Here is an 18,363-nt window from a genome sequence, read left to right on the forward strand (position 1 = left end):
TGACACTTGCACATATGCAAATAGCATATGATGATGTAGTACTTGAGTGACCTGATAGACTTTAAAATTCAAAGTGACATGCATCAACCTCCAGTAATGATTATTCCTTTGAACACAATCTAACAACACATACATAAGTTCTCATTCTGGACATGTCAAAATACCTGATTTTAGCATACAGCTGCTTTTGATGAGATTATTGTATGTGTGTCATTATGTACTATCTATGTATTAACTTTGAACTCAATGCATGTTGAGATATACACGTCTGTCTGGAATAAAATTTGTGAAAAAAAAATATTGGTCAATCGGCTGTTGTGAATCAAATTTTCAAATCAAAGTAGTTTGCATTAACAACCTACAATTATTAATCTGTCCACCAAGTTTGAAGTAAATCTGCCAACACATGCCTGAGATCTAATTCTTAACAAACCTGATTTTAGTGTATTTTACAAAATACACTGCCAGTATTTGGCAGAATCACAATTCACTGCACATGCATAGGCAACAGATAAGGAATTACCATATTTATCCTGGTAAGAGCCCAGGGTCCTGAACATGGAAAATCGCCAAAAAGAAGCGGTGGGTGTTTGTCCGGATATCCCTGGCAAATAATTGTTAACACAAAGATCGAAATGCGACAGTAAAACGGCAATTTAAAACATGCAACAGAAATAAATGAAAGAACAAGAAATAATGTATTGTTTAGAATGTGACAAATAAACCAGAAATAATAAAAATCGACAGTGAAGAATCATTCGAATTAGAATTTCCCTGCCGACAAACATGGTCCCATACGTGTGAATTATTTCCGGTTTCGACAAATACCAGATCAACAGCCATACAAGATCAATAATAATTTACACAGTAAAATCAAAGAAAGCTTAGAAAGAACTCCCATGTGCTGAGAGTATTGGAGACACATTAAATATAATTCGAAATTACTTAGCTGAAAACTAATTATGCAAATCAGAAAATTAATATGACCAGATTTGAGTGTAAAACTAATGAGGTCTGCGCAATGTAACAGAAAATCTATGTCTCCAAGTTTAATTAAAATGTGATTAGAACCAAAAAATTATGAATTATTATGCTTATTAGGAAATTAATATGAACAGATTTTTACCCCAAACTAATTAGGTTTGTACATTGTCCTAGAGCATCTTTGTACTAAGTTTCATTGAAATGGAATAATTAGTACCGTGAAAACTCCAACATTTCGACCCTTCTAAAAATTCGACCGCCTATTTATTTGCCGGGTTTTCGGTGTTTTATTTACCTCCAAATTTTCGACTCCACTAAAAATTGCCGATTCATTCTTATTCGAAAATTGCGACCAGTTTTAGTTTTCCCCCAAACGAAAAAAAAAAACGATGTGAGCGTTCAAACGGGACCTTCCTCGAAGGCATGAATCCGGGTTTCTGATTGACTGAGAGATTTTTATTTTATTGGTAACGAAAATATATTCTAAATAAACGAAGTTTCAAATAAAAACGAACACAAAAATCTCGGCATGCTGCGTTTCTGAATTGTTGATTATTACTGTACTCAGTAGTGATTATAATAATGTACACAAAATAAATTTGTTGAATGGTTATGAAATACAAATAAAAGTCAACTTAGTTTCATCGTAAGCGAATGATTCCGGTCTCGTATAAACGTTTGATGCTGTAGGATATCCGCCATGTTCTCTTAGGTCAAATAGGTCAAATCGCTAATTAACCAATCAAAAAGCTGGATGATGCCAACGTGTTCAAATTACCATAGCTTATTTAAATATGTTAATGTTATTGAACGCAATGCGGAAAAGATTGATGTTGTAGTACAATATTTTGGCTTGGATTTTGATGCGAAAACGGCATGATTTTTTTTTAAATAAAAAAATTAGTTGTTTTTAAAAAATAAACTGGTCATCTGAAGAATAATTTAACATTGTTCACAGTGATAACAGCTCATTCTCGAAAGGAAGCTTACCCGCTCACGCTAGTCACGATAAAAATCATACACGTGTACTCTTGAATAGACAAACGTCAATGACTATGGTAAAACTTAGACTCTATTTTAGCCGGCAGGATTGATTGAAATGTCCGAAAAATGACGCCAAAATACACCTTAAAAGTCCCATTTTATTTTCTTAAATCCCATTTTATTTTTTAATCCAAGGGCGAATTTACGGCAGAATTTGGTCCCTCAAATAAGGGACACGTGAGCTTTGATTCTAACCGGATACATTGCACTGGGTCGGGGAGATAGTTTGCTAAACTTCCATGCATCTTTTGTCCAATGGGTACCTGTACTTCGAACATTCGCAAGTTTTTCTAGGTAGTGCGAGACAGCTTTGTCTTTTGACCTATTAGTTTTGTGCTGACCTCTTCTCCGCGTCTTGATGTTTTGTTTTGCTTGTCATAATACTCACTGATTGATGACTTTGTTTAGATTTTGAGTTACAACTCGGCCACGACCTTTGCTTTTACCGTGAAACATGAGGAAGTTTACGTCAATTGACGGACATTGCATTTTTTAAAAACTAATGAAGCACACTGTCTATCATCCCCATTTTTTCATTTGCTGATTTCTATTCTGAAAAATTCGACCGTCCGAAAATGCACCTTAATTTTGACTCTAAAAACACGTCACATATCTAACACCAATTATTTAAAACCGGTCGAAATTTTGGAGTTTTTACGGTGCTTTAGATATCAGTGTGAAAGCTTAAAATTGGTTAATTATGCAAATTAGGTAATTAATATGTACAGATTTTAACCCACAATTATTCAGGTCTGTCTATTGTCCTACAGCATCCATGTACATTCATTGATATGTGATGTATAGTACCTGAGATATCAGTGTGAAAGTTGGTTAATTATGCAAATTACCGGAAACTAATTGGGTCTGCATAATTCTAGATTCATTGAAATGTGATGATTAGTACTTTAGATATCAGTAGAAAAGCTGAAAATTAATTATGCAAATTAGGTAATTAATATGCACAATTATTTACCCTAAAACTAATCAGGTCTCTGCATAGTCCTAAAGGATCTATGTACCAAGTTTCATTGAAATGCGATGATTAGTACTTGAGATACCCGTGGAAAAGCTGAAAATTAACTAATTATGCAAATTAGGTGATTAATATGCACAAATATTTATCAAAAACAATCAATCTCTGCATAGTCCTTGAGTATGTAAGTACCAAGTTTCATTGAAATGTAATGCTAACTACTTATATCAAATGCTGAAAATTAATTAATTATGCAAATTAGGTAATTAATATGTACTGATATTACCATAAAAACTATCAGGTCTGTGCAGTGTCGTATAACATCTATGTACCAAGTTTCATTGAAATGTGATGATTAGTACTTGAGATATCAGTGGAAAAACCGAAAATTGACTAATCATTATGCAAATTAAGTAATTAGTATCCACGGATTATTACCAAAAACTAATCAAAACCTAGCATTAGTTCAGAGCATCTATGTACCAAGTTTCATCAAAATCCAATGAGTGGTTGTTTAGATATCAGTGGAACAGTCATGGAACCACTAAAAAATAGCTAATTATCATGCAAATTAGGTAATTAATATGCACGGATTTTTACCAAAAATTAATCAAATCTGCGCATATGTTCAGAGCATCTATGTACCAAGTTTCATCAAAATCCAATGAGTGGTTGTTTAGATATCAGTGGAACAGTCATGGAACCACTAAAAAATAGCTAATTATCATGCAAATTAGGTAATTAACGAGCATGGATTTTTACCAAAACCTAATCAAATCTGCGTAATTAGCATCCACGGATTATTACCAAAAACTAATCAAAACCTAGCATTAGTTCAGAGCATCTATGTACCAAGTTTCATCAAAAACCGATGTATGGTTCTTGAGATAGCAGTGGAACAGTCGGACACACATACACACACACATACATACATACACACATACACACATACACACACACATACAGACACACTAACTGCAAAGACTCCCATTTTGTGCTTCGCACATGGGAGTCAATTAAGAAAGTTTATACATGTAGTTGCTTGAAAAAAACATCTCAGATCTCTGTTTGTACGTTCATTGCTATATCTTCATAAAAGGTAAAACCCTGAAAGTCCAAGTCGGCATCACTGACGCGATCAAACAAAATCCCTACAGCTTCGTCTTGAAGCTCGTCGATGTCGTCCCACACAATTTGGACTTGGCACATTTAATCCACGGATTTCGCTGTCTGTCAGCTTGGCACTTTTATTTCACATCTAATCAGAATAAAGAGACAAAGAAAATGGGGTTGCGGCAAACGACTCACACGATGCTTTTTAATGTCTGGTTTATCATCTTTAACCTTTAAGCATCCGCTTTACCGATTGGCTAAGAATGACATCACTACCAGTTAGTATTTCATCGTAGAGATCAACTCAACATCGCTTTCTTACCAGACTAAGCGTACATCAATCATGGTGAAAGTTACCATTCAGCAAGTTCCGGTGGTTAGAATGTCTCACTATATGGATATCGCGGTGGGCTTGAATTAGGAAGATTATTTTCTCAAACGACAGAAGAATAATTTTCATGACAGAAATGCAATAGCTGTGATGAAAGACGGTAAAAAAGTTGGCAGTCTTCGGCATGACATTGCAAAATTGCTGGCCCCAGTTATGGATTCGCAAATATTTTATAAAGCCAAAACAACGTGCTTTCAACCATTCGGGTACAGGTAGGGGTTGCTACAATATTACAACATTGGTTTCACTGTCGGCGACACTAAAGCGGAACGAGTGTGACACTTGCTTCGCGGCTCTCATTATACTGTAAGATTTGCTTGAACCGCACTGCTCTATTTATGTCACAGCTATTTCACATTCACTCCTCGTTTTACGCAATTGACATTTATTTTTCAATTTTTTTTATCAGAATCACAACAGACTGCAAGGAAGTCAACTGTTAATACAACGAACAAAGAAAAGGTTTCTGTTATTTTATTTTATTACAGGTGAAGAAAAAAACCTCCTGGGCGTTTGCTAAGACATGACCTCAACTTCTTTATTTTATCAAAAGTGGGGGTGGGTGTTTGTCCGGGCATGGGCTCTTAGCCGGATAAATACGGTAAGTATGTGTGAGATTTGAAGAAAGTTGGTCTAAGAAGTGTCTAAGATACAGATCTCACAAAAATAATTCAATACAACAACTACAGTTTACATGTGGTAATACCGGAATAAACACTGTGTTCATTAGAGAATGAAACAGATACTGTGCATTTCAGGAAGGTTACAGCGAGGGACACAAGCTGGGGGTTGGCTCAAAAGCTGAACAGTGTCTATGCTGATGATTATCCATGCACCTGCATCTAAGTGACATGACAACTGCCACCCATCAGTTATTGAAAACGAGGTACATGCTGATAGGAACAATGTCAAATACCATTTCTGAAAAGGTAAACTTTAGTTTTTACATCCATTTTCATTTATGAAAATGTATATTCATAAAACATTTTAAATGACCCTAGGATTCTTTCTGCCCTTCACTGTATGAATATTTATACGCTTTATTCAAATCCAATGAAAATACTTGGCGGTATAAGACCATGCATCTACATGTATAACATGTGCTGATTAAAATCTAGTGGTTTCTAACGATTATTTGAATTATAAAACATTTATACATGTATAAACCAAATTCATACCTTCATGTAAGGCATAGAATCAACAAGGACAATTGTGTTAATAAATAGTCATACATATTGCAAGTATATTTTATTTGCTCTGCTATTTAACCATTTATTTTCTATGAGTTCTATGAATGCATAGGAAAGTATTGATTTTTTTAATATTTATAAATTTCAATTGAATTTGAATCCAACCAGCCAATCAATGAGCACAGTGTAAAATGGCATCCATTTGAAAATGTTCTAATGTTATTCCAATAGAAACCACTGTAGTAAAATGAATGTATTGGCACATCATCGTTAGTTTTAATTAATATTAATGAGAGTTCAACATTGTCCAATCAGTAAGCGCCTTATTTTGAATATGTGGGCGGTCACAGTTGCTATGTCATGTGAAGGCATGTGCACGCATTATGAGCGTAGACAATGTAAATTATTCAAATTTGAATGAAGTTGATGATAACCATTTACAAATTTGTATAAATTCACTTATAAGCAAAGCCCCAGCTTTGTGCTTTTCATTGTATACAAACTGTTGTTTGAGTTTATAAATACTTTTGTTTTCAAACAGTTCATAAGTACGCAAATGACATCAGTGTGCACTAAAACTAAAATGACTTATTAATCGAGAAATGGTATTGTCATAGTGCAGTATAAATTATTGTTAATGTCATCCAAACATTTTATTTGATGACAAACACAAATTCACATTAAAGTATCATTGAAGGCATGCATGTACTGCCTGGCTAGTACTCACTATGAAAGCTGGCTAATAATTACAAATATAATTATTTATGCGTTTATATTCTACACAGGTTTCTGCCATGCACTGTACTTGTAGTAATGCTCACACTTGTGTAAATCACACAGGTGTGTCAATGCTAAAGCCTGATAGTTTGTACATGCACTTCTATTGGAGATGTACTTCGAACACTGTACAGCAAATATGGCATATGAATTTGGGTTGGCTGACTTCAGTGTAGAAAGTACTGTAAAACATGTTGAAATAGCTACATTTTAGTGAATTTGACTGAATGACATAATTAATTAACAGAATCTGAATTTAGCTGAAGTGCCAACAATCTCATCGTTAGAATACACTTCACTTTAAATTAGCAACATCCTGAACTCAAAAAATTATGAATAAAATAACATGCTAGTGAGAAAGATACGATTCCCAGGATCAACCACAGAATTGAAGATTCAGATAACATGTAAGAAGCCAAACCAAAGTTCAGGAAATGACACATTATATCTTACCTATTATAGTTTTTATAAATATGAGAATATGAATGCAATCTGCATAAGGTCACCACTTTTTCAACTGCTGTGACACACAAGGAAATTACACAAGAGCAACTGTTCCGTAAGTATTGAGCCCAGTTCCTGCTTTGCTCAGCAGCAAGATCATCAGTATCCAATATCCATGTTTTGTTTAACTCTGATACTACACAGTCCAGACAAGATATTTCATCTTCATACAAGTCAGATAACCTTGGCCATGACATTGTTTGTAGCTCCACTTCAACCGGTTTTATAACATTTGTTGGTAACGCGAACTGGTACTTCCGATTGGACGTTGTTGGGTAAGAAGGGCGGTGTCACCTGCCCTTCCCCAATGATATAATTTAAATATATACCGTATGACGTACACAGCTAGTTATATGTGCAGACGAGTCAGCTGAAAGGCTACAGTGATGAATCGAAAGTTGGGCCTGTCGCACAGGAAGTCTTCAGAAAGTTGTTGTATATCGCGAAATAATGGTATGTCTGTATAAAACGACAGAGTTTTGTCTAGAAGGATATGGAGGTCACATGTGTAGAACATCAACGTCAAACTGCGTCATAGCTAGATCTCAGGCACTCCTAAATTTGGGGAAATACGTGTCGGAAAATTCGAGCTATGTTGTGGCTTTGATTGAGTGGGCGGGAATGTCCCCGACACAACACAAACAAAATAAATAGACTGCGACTTACTCAGTTTCCGGAGGCGCTGTCAGGTTGATGTCCACAGTTTCGTCAAAGCTCATCGAGTTCCCCTCAAATGGGTCGAACTCATCCTGGATTGTAAGGTCTTGGAGTTCATCAGAGAAACGATGCACTGGCGATAATTGAAATGACTCTCGACCACGGCTGTTCGCCGCCATCTTGCTTTTCCTCCTCGACTTTGCGACTACATTCACCGTGTAAGCGCCAGTGCGACTCGCGATTCCACTGACTGCCCCCACTTTGAATAGCGTGCAGGAACTTCTAAATTTGCACTGATTCAATGGTAATAAACTCCTACTTTTGTGGTTTACCAGTCGTGTCAATATCGAAGAAATGGCGATCGAAAATAAAAACGAAACGAAAGACCTTGAAGTTGCACGTGTAGCACGCCCTCCACTGATTTTTGTGCGAGATTTACTTCCGTATATATATTTCTACTTCCGCTACAGCAGCTGATCGACTGAATGGTCAAACGACCGCTGTAACAAACTAACCATTAATTGTTAAGAAGATCGCGTCTTTTTTTATTTTAACGACATGGTTAATGTTAAATTGAACGAAGAGGTAAGACATATATGTAAGCTTTGACAGTGTATCAAGTCACACATTGAATGGGGCCAAGCTGCATACAGCTTCGATTCAGGGCACACATGGTGGGACATGCTGATGTGAAATTCATGAATATGAAAATTACCCAAGGTCAATTGCAAATTGTTTTTTTTTCTCTTCAGACAGTACACATTTTATATGTAATATAAACTACTGTTTGTTGTTTATATTGTACCTTAGTTTACAGTGATTTTCATAAAACTCGAGGGTCTTCCATGTTATCAATACAACAAACCCATTTCCTTTCTTTAAATAAAAATTTATAAATTCATAACTCAAACTAAAACAAGTGGTTTGGATAACATTGGAACATTTTCAATGTGATCTGCACTTGTTGAGTTGTTAGTTAGATTTAACTGACATTGAAAATTATAAATATAATATTTATATTACATGTATATTTAAATGAAAGGACAGGGTCTGTTCCAGGGTTGTGTCATTATTATATGTGTTTCAGAAAACTATATAAATCATATATAATTTATGCTAATTAGGCATGGCCTACAGCTTGTCGCCGAAGCATATTTGAAAGTCATGGCCACCACTGCTTTTTAAAATCGACAAAATATTATCCGTAGCAATATATTGTTTCAAACTAAACTTTATTTCGAGTTATGTCATTCCCATATCGCAGTGATAACACTGGTACTGTAACATAATTTGGATTTCTCACCGTATTGTTAAAGTATACACTAGCTGATGACATGTATTGTGCATACATGTATCACAGTGTTTAGTGTGAAATATTGATTAGTTTTTGAAAATAAGTTGTCAGATTTCTTTGATATTGTATGTGTATAGATAAATTGGGTAGATCTTTATCAGATTTGGTGATTTCATGATAATGAATAATTTCCATTCTATAAATTAAGTGAATATTTTTGTTATTTTCAGTAAAAAAAGCTACAATATTTTTGACTTTTTGTATAAACCACTGGCCCGCCCAATAGTCAGACTGCTTTGATTCATATTCCATTCTTACGAAACTATCGGTATATCAGTTGACTTAGTGATAGTATCGTATATAGTTTTCACAAAAATATGTGAAAATTAGGAACTGTGATTAATGAAGACATTTGTGCTGCTGATTATGAGAACCAGATGTCAGTAATATACTTATCTTGATCTATTACTCGGATTGTGCAGTAACCTGATATGTTGTTCTCATTATATAGTATTTTTTTTTCCTGCCAAAAGTTCAAATAATTTGTCAAGTATTTTTATATTGCTGCACTATTTGGCAACAACTCATGTTAATTAATCTATAAAGGACCTTGAGATTATAATAGTATGTGTAATATTAAAGGTACAAAAAGAATAAAGATGTGAAAAAAAGATTGTCATGAGAATAAAAAACCAAATTTTCTGCTTTGCGTTGATTATCATATTGCCTTCATTCAAACTTTGTAGTATTCTGTATAAGTTTGTATTGATAGTGACGCAACTGAAATGCGCATTCAATGTTTTACTTTTCTCAGATTATTCGCATGCGGAGTATCATAAAACGAGCTAAAGTACTGGTGATTCATCATCTTACACGACAAGCCAAACACCTCAGAAATAAAAAGTAAGTTGCTAAGAAACCATTCCTGCAGATGATTTGAGTATAAGTTCACTGCAATCCAGGAATAATGAGGCCTGTAATCATTTTTTTTTTTTTTGCAGGGGTAGCGAAGATCAAAAAGGCAAGAATGGAAGGAGAGCTGAAAGACTGATAGCTGAAGTAGAAGTAATTAAAGATTTGAAGTTTGACATGGTCACAAAGAAAGCCCTTCAAGAAGATGTCAAGTTTGAAGATGCCATTAAGGTTAGTGAAAGCAATAGATCACTATAAAAACAACATTTACATCATAGCGCACAACTAAAACCTGTGGACACTGTTCATGTTTTTGAGAGATGTAATTTGAAACAAAACACTTATAGGGTCTATGTGTCCTTCATAAAAAGCATTGTAGATCATATGAATGTGAGGTTCCTGGGAATGACATGTTGAGCCAATTACTATTACATATTTGAATAAGAGCTAAGGGTGGGTATTTACATATATTTCTCAATGCATTAATTAAACACATGTTTCTGTCACATATTGTTAAACATAAAATTAAAAACAAAATGTGACGATAAAGATTTAGTTTTCTTTATCTTCTCTCATCCTTTTCTTGTCTCTTAACTTCAGTTTTCTACTCATTTTTTTTCCTGCATACTTTCTAGCCCTTCACTATCTTCTCTGTTTCACCTAACCATATTACACTGTTCATAGCCAACAGCTACCATAGAGCAGCGTGCCATTGCAAGACTGATCTGTCACAAGATAGTAAATGAACACATTGGCAGAATTAAAGGTAAACCAGACTAATTTGTCACAATATAGTAAATGAACACATTGGCAGAATTAAAGGTAAACCAGACTAATTTGTCACAATATAGTACATGACAAATAAATGGCATTCGTCTGCCCAGTCGTACATATTTTTATATAGTAGTGATACTGAAATGAGCTTACCTGACTTCCACTCATGTCAGATAGTACCCTCAACTGTTCGTTCCTGCTTTCAATAACACAATGTATTGTTTTGAACGCCCAAAATATTATTTGTTTTTTTTTTATTTTATTTTCTTCATTGTAGAAAAGTATGCCTCAGAAGATTTTCAAAAAATCATAATTGAAAAAAGGCCTGAAGATGATGAAGTAAAAAATCATGAAGAAAACAATGATGTTAGCAAAGATGAAAATGTTAGTGATACAGCAAGTGATGAGTGTGGTAAAGGAGTAGCCAATCAAAATACTCTGCAAGGATTGGAGTCTGAAAAAGTTGCTAATCCAGGAAATAATCAGTCAGGTCAAAGGTCAGATGCCAAATGTGACATGGACGTGAGAATAAAGTCATCTTGTCGAGATTCTATTTTTTCTGATTCATTTGATGATGTTGAAGTTGCCGTTACACGGAAAGCAAATCCTGGTGAATACTCCACCCAAATGTCCAGTCCTGTAGAGTTTAAGGTGCTTGGGAAACAAGCTCTACAATCAACATTTTTTGGTAGTCTGTCATCTGCTGAAAGTGATATGAGAAAGAAGAGGGAACAGAAGTCTGAAAGTAGAAATAAAAGAAAAGCTAAACAAAGTAATGTAAATCAGGATTTAAAAAGAATCAGGTAAGTTAAAATAAACAGACTTCAAAATTTAAAATCATTTTATTGAAAGTATGCAGTCATTCAATTCAATATAGCCAACTCAATGAGTTTTAAATGAATAATATGCACTTGATTGCAATGTTAGTATTTGAGTTCATACTATTTATGTGGTTGTATTTTAATTGTTTAACTGTGTCATGCCATTGTCAATGTCATACAGTGATCATATTTTTGTTGTTTTCCTTTTTACAGTGATCCTTCAAAAAACACCACAGTCTTCAAAGACAGACAGAAAATTGATAATCCTTGTAAAGCTGATATGGGAGGTAATACATGTACATACATTGCCATAGGTAAACACAGTAACTACAGTGACACTGTGATTGTCATGACACTGTGATGTCTCTCATGACACTGTGACTCCCATGACACTGTGACTCTCATGACACTGATGACTCCCATGACACTGTGACTCTCATGACACTGTGACTCTCATGACACTGTGATTCCCATGACACTGACTCCCATGACACTGTGACTCCCATGACACTGTGACTCCCATGACACTGTGACTCCCATGGCACTGTGACTCCCATGACACTGTGACTCCCATGACACTGTGACTCTCATGACACTGTGACTCCCATGACACTGTGACTCTCACGACACTGTGACACTCACGACACTGTGACACTCACAACACTGTGACTCTCACGACACTGACTCCCATGACACTGTGACTCTCATGACACTGGGACTCTCATGACACTGTGACTCTCATGACACTGTGACTCTCATGACACTGTGACTCTCATGACACTGCGACTCTCATGACACTGACTCCCATGACACTGTCTCTCATGACACTGTGACTCTCATGACACTGTGACTCTCACGACACTGTGACTCTCACGACACTGTGACTCTCACGACACTGTGACTCTCACGACACTGTGACTCTCACGACACTGTATCTCTCATGACACTGTGACTCCCATGACACTGACTCCCATGACACTGTGACTCCCATGACACTGACTCTCATGACACTGACTCCCATGACACTGACTCCCATGACACTGTGTGTCTCATGACACTGTGACTCCATGACACTGACTCCCATGACAGTGTGACTCTCATGACACTGTGACTCTCATGACACTGTGACTCCCATGACACTGACTCTCATGACACTGACTCCCATGACACTGTGACTCTCATGACACTGTGACTCCATGACACTGTGACACTCACAACACTGTGACTCTCACGACACTGTGACTCTCACGACACTGTGACTCTCATGACACTGTGACTCTCATGACACTGACTCCCATGACACTGACTCCCATGACACTGTGACTCTCATGACACTGTGACACTCACAACACTGTGACTCTCATGACACTGCGACTCTCATGACACTGACTCCCATGACACTGACTCCCATGACACTGACTCCAATGACACTGTGACTCTCATGACACTGTGACTCTCACAACACTGTGACTCTCACAACACTGTGACTCTCACGACACTGTGACTCTCATGACACTGTGACTCTCATGACACTGTGACTCATGACACTGTGACTCTCATGACACTGTGACTCCCATGACACTGTGACTCTCACGACACTGTGACTCTCACGACACTGTGACTCTCACGACACTGTGACTCTCATGACACTGTGACTCTCATGACACTGTGACTCTCATGACACTGTGACTCTCACGACACTGTGACTCTCATGACACTGTGACTCTCACGACACTGTGACTCCCATGACACTGTGACTCTCACGACACTGTGACTCTCACGACACTGTGACTCTCACGACACTGTGACTCTCACGACACTGTGACTCTCATGACACTGTGACTCTCATGACACTGTGACTCCCATGACACTGTGACTCTCACGACACTGACTCTCATGACACTGACTCCCATGACACTGTGACTCTCACGACACTGTGACTCTCACGACACTGTGACTCTCATGACACTGTGACTCTCATGACACTGTGACTCTCATGACACTGTGACTCTCATGACACTGTGACTCTCATGACACTGTGACTCTCATGACACTGTGACTCTCATGACACTGTGACTCTCACGACACTGTGACTCTCATGACACTGTGACTCTCATGACACTGTGACTCCCATGACACTGTGACTCTCACGACACTGTGACTCCCATGACACTGTGACTCTCATGACACTGACTCTCATGACACTGTGACTCTCATGACACTGTGACTCTCACGACACTGTGACTCTCACGACACTGTGACACTCATGACACTGTGACTCTCATGACACTGTGACTCCCATGACACTGTGACTCTCATGACACTGGGACACTCACGACACTGTGACTCTCATGACACTGTGACTCCCATGACACTGTGACTCTCACGACACTGGGACACTCACGACACTGTGACTCTCACGACAAACAGCTATTTCCAATAAATCTCTCTACAGTATCAGCGCTTTCACAAATGCATTTAATAGCAGGCCATCATCCTGTAACAACAGGCCTACAAATATATAAAAAGGCTCTCAGCAGTAGGAAGCTCTGCAGCGAGACCGACTTAGGTAGTCAAGAGGGCAGAGAGTAGACGGCCAATTTGGGCTTCTAGCAGGCCATGTGGCTGACAGCCGGCTCTTGAGTATATTAATGTATTGTTCATTTTCAGTGAAAAATTACCCTCCAAAGAAGCCAAAAGAAGAAAGGGTTGAAAAAAAACTGTTACCAGCTGAAAAAATGCACCCATCGTGGGAGGCGAGTAAAAAGAGACGGGAACAGGAATCAACAATGGTTGTTTTTAAAGGAAAGAAAATCAAATTTAATGATGATTAAAGCTTGAATGAAGAATTTGTTATAAAAAAAATGTCTTTGTTAGCAATTAAAACTATTAATAACTTAAGACTAATAATTTTGTCTGTAATATGAATAACAAATGTGATATGAATAACAAATGTGATATGAATAACAAATGTGATATGAGTAACAAATGTGATATGAATAACTAATATGATAAGAATAACAAATGTGATATGAATCTCACATGTGATATGGATCACGAATGTGATATGAATAACAAATGTGATATGAATAACAAATGTGATATGGTGAATCACAAATGTGATATGGATCAAGAATGTGATACGAGTAACAAATGTGATATGAATAACAAATATGATAAGAATAACAAATGTGATATGAATCTCACATGTGATATGGATCACGAATGTGATATGAATCACTAATGTGATATGAATCACGAATGTGATATGAATCATGAATGTGATATGAATAACGAATGTGATATGGATCACGAATCTGATATGGATCACGAATGTGATGTGGATCAGGAATGTGATATGAATAACAAATGTGATATGAAAAACAAATGTGATATGAATCACAAATGTGATATGAAAAACAAATGTGATATGAATAAGAAATGTGATATGAATTGCGAATGTGATATGGATCAGGAATGTGATGAATAACAAATGTGATATGAATCACAAATGTGATATGAATAACAAATGTGATATGGATCACGAATGTGATATGAATAACAAATGTGATATGAATAACAAATGTGATATGAAAAACAAATGTGATATGAATCACAAATGTGATATGAAAGACAAATGTGATATGAATAACAAATGTGATATGGATCACGAATGTGATACGAGTCACGAATGTGATATGAATAACAAATGTGATATGAATCACAAATGTGATATGAAAAACAAATGTGATATGGATCATGAATGTGATATGAAAAACAAATGTGATATGAATCACAAATGTGATATGAATAACAAATGTGATATGGATAACAAATGTGATATGACTGTCAAATTTGAAATGACTGTCAGAAGAATGTACATTTCTAGAAAAAAAACACCATACAAAATTTGTGATTCTGTAAATATTCTGGTTTTTTGAGAGTGTCCTTGTTCGCAATATATTTTCATGTGAATTTTGCATTTTCGTACATTACAAAAGTCTTAATCTTCTGTTTACTCAATCAAACCTAGACTGTTTACAGTCCTCGGGCCTAATGGAATTGTGTTTCTTATACATTCGAACGCCGTAGACGTTTGATGGGAAATGCGAAACATTTCACATGAGAGACTGAGAGACTGTTCCCGTCTGCAGGTTTCTAGTTGATATGAATAATTTAAGTTGATGCTGACGTCATGAAATAAACTATATTAACATAATGATGCAAATGTATTCTAAATGACCTCCTGAATGTGTTTTTAATTTCAACAAACTAAGCGAGAGTTATTGGGAAAGTCGCAGGCATTTTCATCTAAGAAAATGGCAACTGAAAGTTAGGGATCCCTGGTTTCGAAACGAGATCTTTTTGACAAGACAAATGTCAACACGGCACGCTGACGAACACATCTCTTCCCTCTGTGTAGTTTGCGATAGTGTCTCGCTGGTATTCTTTGCAAGAAATATCAAGGTAGTCTAAACGTTCCAGCACTTTTATAATGCATTCGTCAAGATTTGTTTGTGTCATGATATTAAAAACTGCTGTGGAAAGTGTTGCGATCGCGTATAGTACAGTCAAAACAAATTTTGCGGAAGTCGAGGGCGATCCTCGTAGCCAGCGACCCCTAAACCTTTTCACGATTGGCCACGATAAAATGATAGATATCTGCGCGACTGTTCATTTGCATATGGAAGTACCCGGATCTGGTAAGAAGTCTTACCAGTGAATTGCAGCACCAGACAGTCGATCGTGCCTAACAGCACTCGATACTTCCTGTCCCAGCGTTCACAATTCATTCACGCATTACGTTTATACACAATATTTATTATTAATAACAGATTAACAGATTGGTTAGAAAGTACACTGCATTCTGTGATGCCATTGGTTAGAAAGTACACTGCATTCTGTGTTGCCATTGGTTAGAAAGTACACTGCAATTTGTGATGCCATTGGTTAGAAAGTACACTGCATTCTGTGATGCCATTGGTTAGAAAGTACACTGCAATCTGTGGTGCCATTGGTTAGAAAGTACACTGCAATTTGTGATGCCATTGGTTAGAAAGTACACTTCATTCTGTGATGCCATTGGTTAGAAAGTACACTGCATTCTGTGATGCCATTGGTTAGAAAGTACACTGCAATTTGTGATGTCATTCATTAGAAAGTACACTGCATTCTGTGATGACATTGGTTAGAAAGTACACTGCATTCTGCGGTGCCATTGGTTAGAAAGTACACTGCAATCTGTGATGACATTCATTAGAAAGTACACTGCAATCTGTGATGCCATTCATTAGAAAGTACACTGCATTCTGTGATGCCATTGGTTAGAAAGTACACTGCAATCTGTGGTGTCATTGGTTAGAAAGTACACTGCATTCTGTGATGCCATTGGTTAGAAAGTACACTGCAATCTGTGGTGCCATTGGTTAGAAAGTACACTACATTCTGTGATGCCATTGGTTAGAAAGTACACTGCAATTTGTGATGCCATTCCTTAGAAAGTACACTGCATTCTGTGATGTCATTGGTTAGAGAGTACACTGCATTCTGTGATGACATTGGTTAGAAAGTACACTGCATTTTGTGATGACATTCATTAGAAAGTACACTTCATTCTGTGATGCCATTGGTTAGAAAGTACACTGCATTCTGCGGTGCCATTGGTTAGAAAGTACACTGCATTCTGTGATGCCATTGGTTAGAAAGTACACTGCATTCTGTGATGCCATTGGTTAGAAAGTACACTGCATTCTGTGATGCCATTGGTTAGAAAGTACACTGCATTCTGTGATGACATTGGTTAGAAAGTACACTGCATTCTGTGATGACATTCATTAGAAAGTACACTGAAATTTGGGATGCCATTGGTTAGAAAGTACACTTCATTCTGTGATGCCATTGGTTAGAAGGTACACTGCATTCTGCGGTGCCATTGGTTAGAAAGTACACTGCATTCTGTGATGCCATTGGTTAGAAAGTACACTGCATTCTGTGATGCCATTGGTTAGAAAGTACACTGCAATTTGTGATGCCATTCATTAGAAAGTACACTTCATTATGTGATGCCATTGGTTAGAAAGTACACTGCATTCTGTGATGCCATTGGTTAGAAAGTACACTGCAATTTGTGATGCCATTCATTAGAAAGTACACTGCATTCTGTGATGACATTCATTAGAAAGTACACTTCATTCTGTGATGACATTGGTTAGAAAGTACACTGCATTCTGCGGTGCCATTGGTTAGAAAGTACACTGCAATCTGTGATGACATTCATTAGAAAGTACACTGCAATCTGTGATGCCATTCATTAGAAAGTACACTGCATTCTGTGATGCTATTGGTTAGAAAGTACACTGCATTCTGTGATGACATTGGTTAGAAAGTACACTGCAATCTGTGGTGCCATTGGTAAGAAAGTACACAGCATTCCGTTGTGCCATTGGTTAGAAAGTACACTGCATTCCGTTGTGCCATTGGTTAGAATGTACACAGAATTCTGTGATGCCATTGGTAAGAAAGTACACTGCATTCCGTTGTGCCATTGGTTAGAAAGTACACTGAATTCTGTGATGCCATTGGTCAGAAAGTACACTGCAATCTGTGATGCCATTGGTTAGAAAGTACACTGCATTCTGTGGTGCCATTGGTTAGAAAGTACACTGCAATCTGTGATGATATTCATTAGAAAGTACACTGCAATCTGTGATGCCATTCATTAGAAAGTACACTGCAATTTGTGATGCCATTCATTAGAAAGTACACTGCATTCTGTGATGCCATTGGTTAGAAAGTACACTGCAATCTGTGGTGCCATTGGTAAGAAAGTACACTGCATTCCGTTGTGCCATTGGTTAGAAAGTACACTGAATTCTGTGATGTCATTGGTCAGGAAGTACATTGCAATCTGTGATGACATTGGTTAGAAA

General features: G+C 36.9%; 2 protein-coding genes across 3 annotated transcripts in view; one reads left to right on the top strand and one right to left on the bottom strand.

Annotated features, from left to right (window-relative positions):
- Positions 1-8,073, bottom strand: part of LOC102810097 (ras GTPase-activating protein 1-like) — an 89,296-nt gene extending 81,223 nt beyond the window's left edge. The window contains exon 1 of the mRNA XM_085506861.1: positions 7,643-8,073. Within this exon, the coding sequence (XP_085362987.1) occupies positions 7,643-7,812 (170 nt within the window). The 5' untranslated portion in view covers positions 7,813-8,073. The remainder of the gene's footprint in view (positions 1-7,642) is intronic.
- LOC100374379 (uncharacterized) lies at positions 8,047-14,344 on the top strand. Of its 2 annotated transcripts, none has more exons than XM_002735568.4 (7): positions 8,047-8,218; positions 9,742-9,830; positions 9,929-10,070; positions 10,524-10,605; positions 10,891-11,416; positions 11,648-11,721; positions 14,105-14,344. In XM_002735568.4, the coding sequence occupies exons 1-7, from the start codon at positions 8,192-8,194 to the stop codon at positions 14,266-14,268; spliced, it is 1,104 nt and encodes a 367-aa protein (XP_002735614.1). In that variant the 5' UTR covers positions 8,047-8,191; the 3' UTR covers positions 14,269-14,344. The 2 variants fall into 2 exon arrangements, with proteins under 2 accessions (XP_002735614.1, XP_077866135.1); XM_078010009.2 differs by lacking the exon at positions 8,047-8,218 and adding an exon at positions 8,271-8,353.
- The last annotated feature ends 4,019 nt before the right edge of the window (positions 14,345-18,363 follow it).

Source organism: Saccoglossus kowalevskii, chromosome 13 (genome assembly GCF_978046115.1).
Source record: "Saccoglossus kowalevskii chromosome 13, keSacKowa6.1, whole genome shotgun sequence".
NCBI classification, from domain to species: domain Eukaryota; kingdom Metazoa; phylum Hemichordata; class Enteropneusta; family Harrimaniidae; genus Saccoglossus; species Saccoglossus kowalevskii.

What these genes read in the sequence shown, in the direction of transcription:
- LOC100374379 (XM_002735568.4), top strand. Translation starts at nt 8,192, where the DNA reads ATGGTTAATGTTAAATTGAACGAAGAG. An exon ending in CAGGATTTAAAAAGAATCAG is followed by an intron (nt 11,417 to 11,647) that starts GTAAGTTAAAAT and finishes TCCTTTTTACAG; the next exon opens with TGATCCTTCAAAAAACACCA. An exon ending in TTGTAAAGCTGATATGGGAG is followed by an intron (nt 11,722 to 14,104) that starts GTAATACATGTA and finishes GTTCATTTTCAG; the next exon opens with TGAAAAATTACCCTCCAAAG.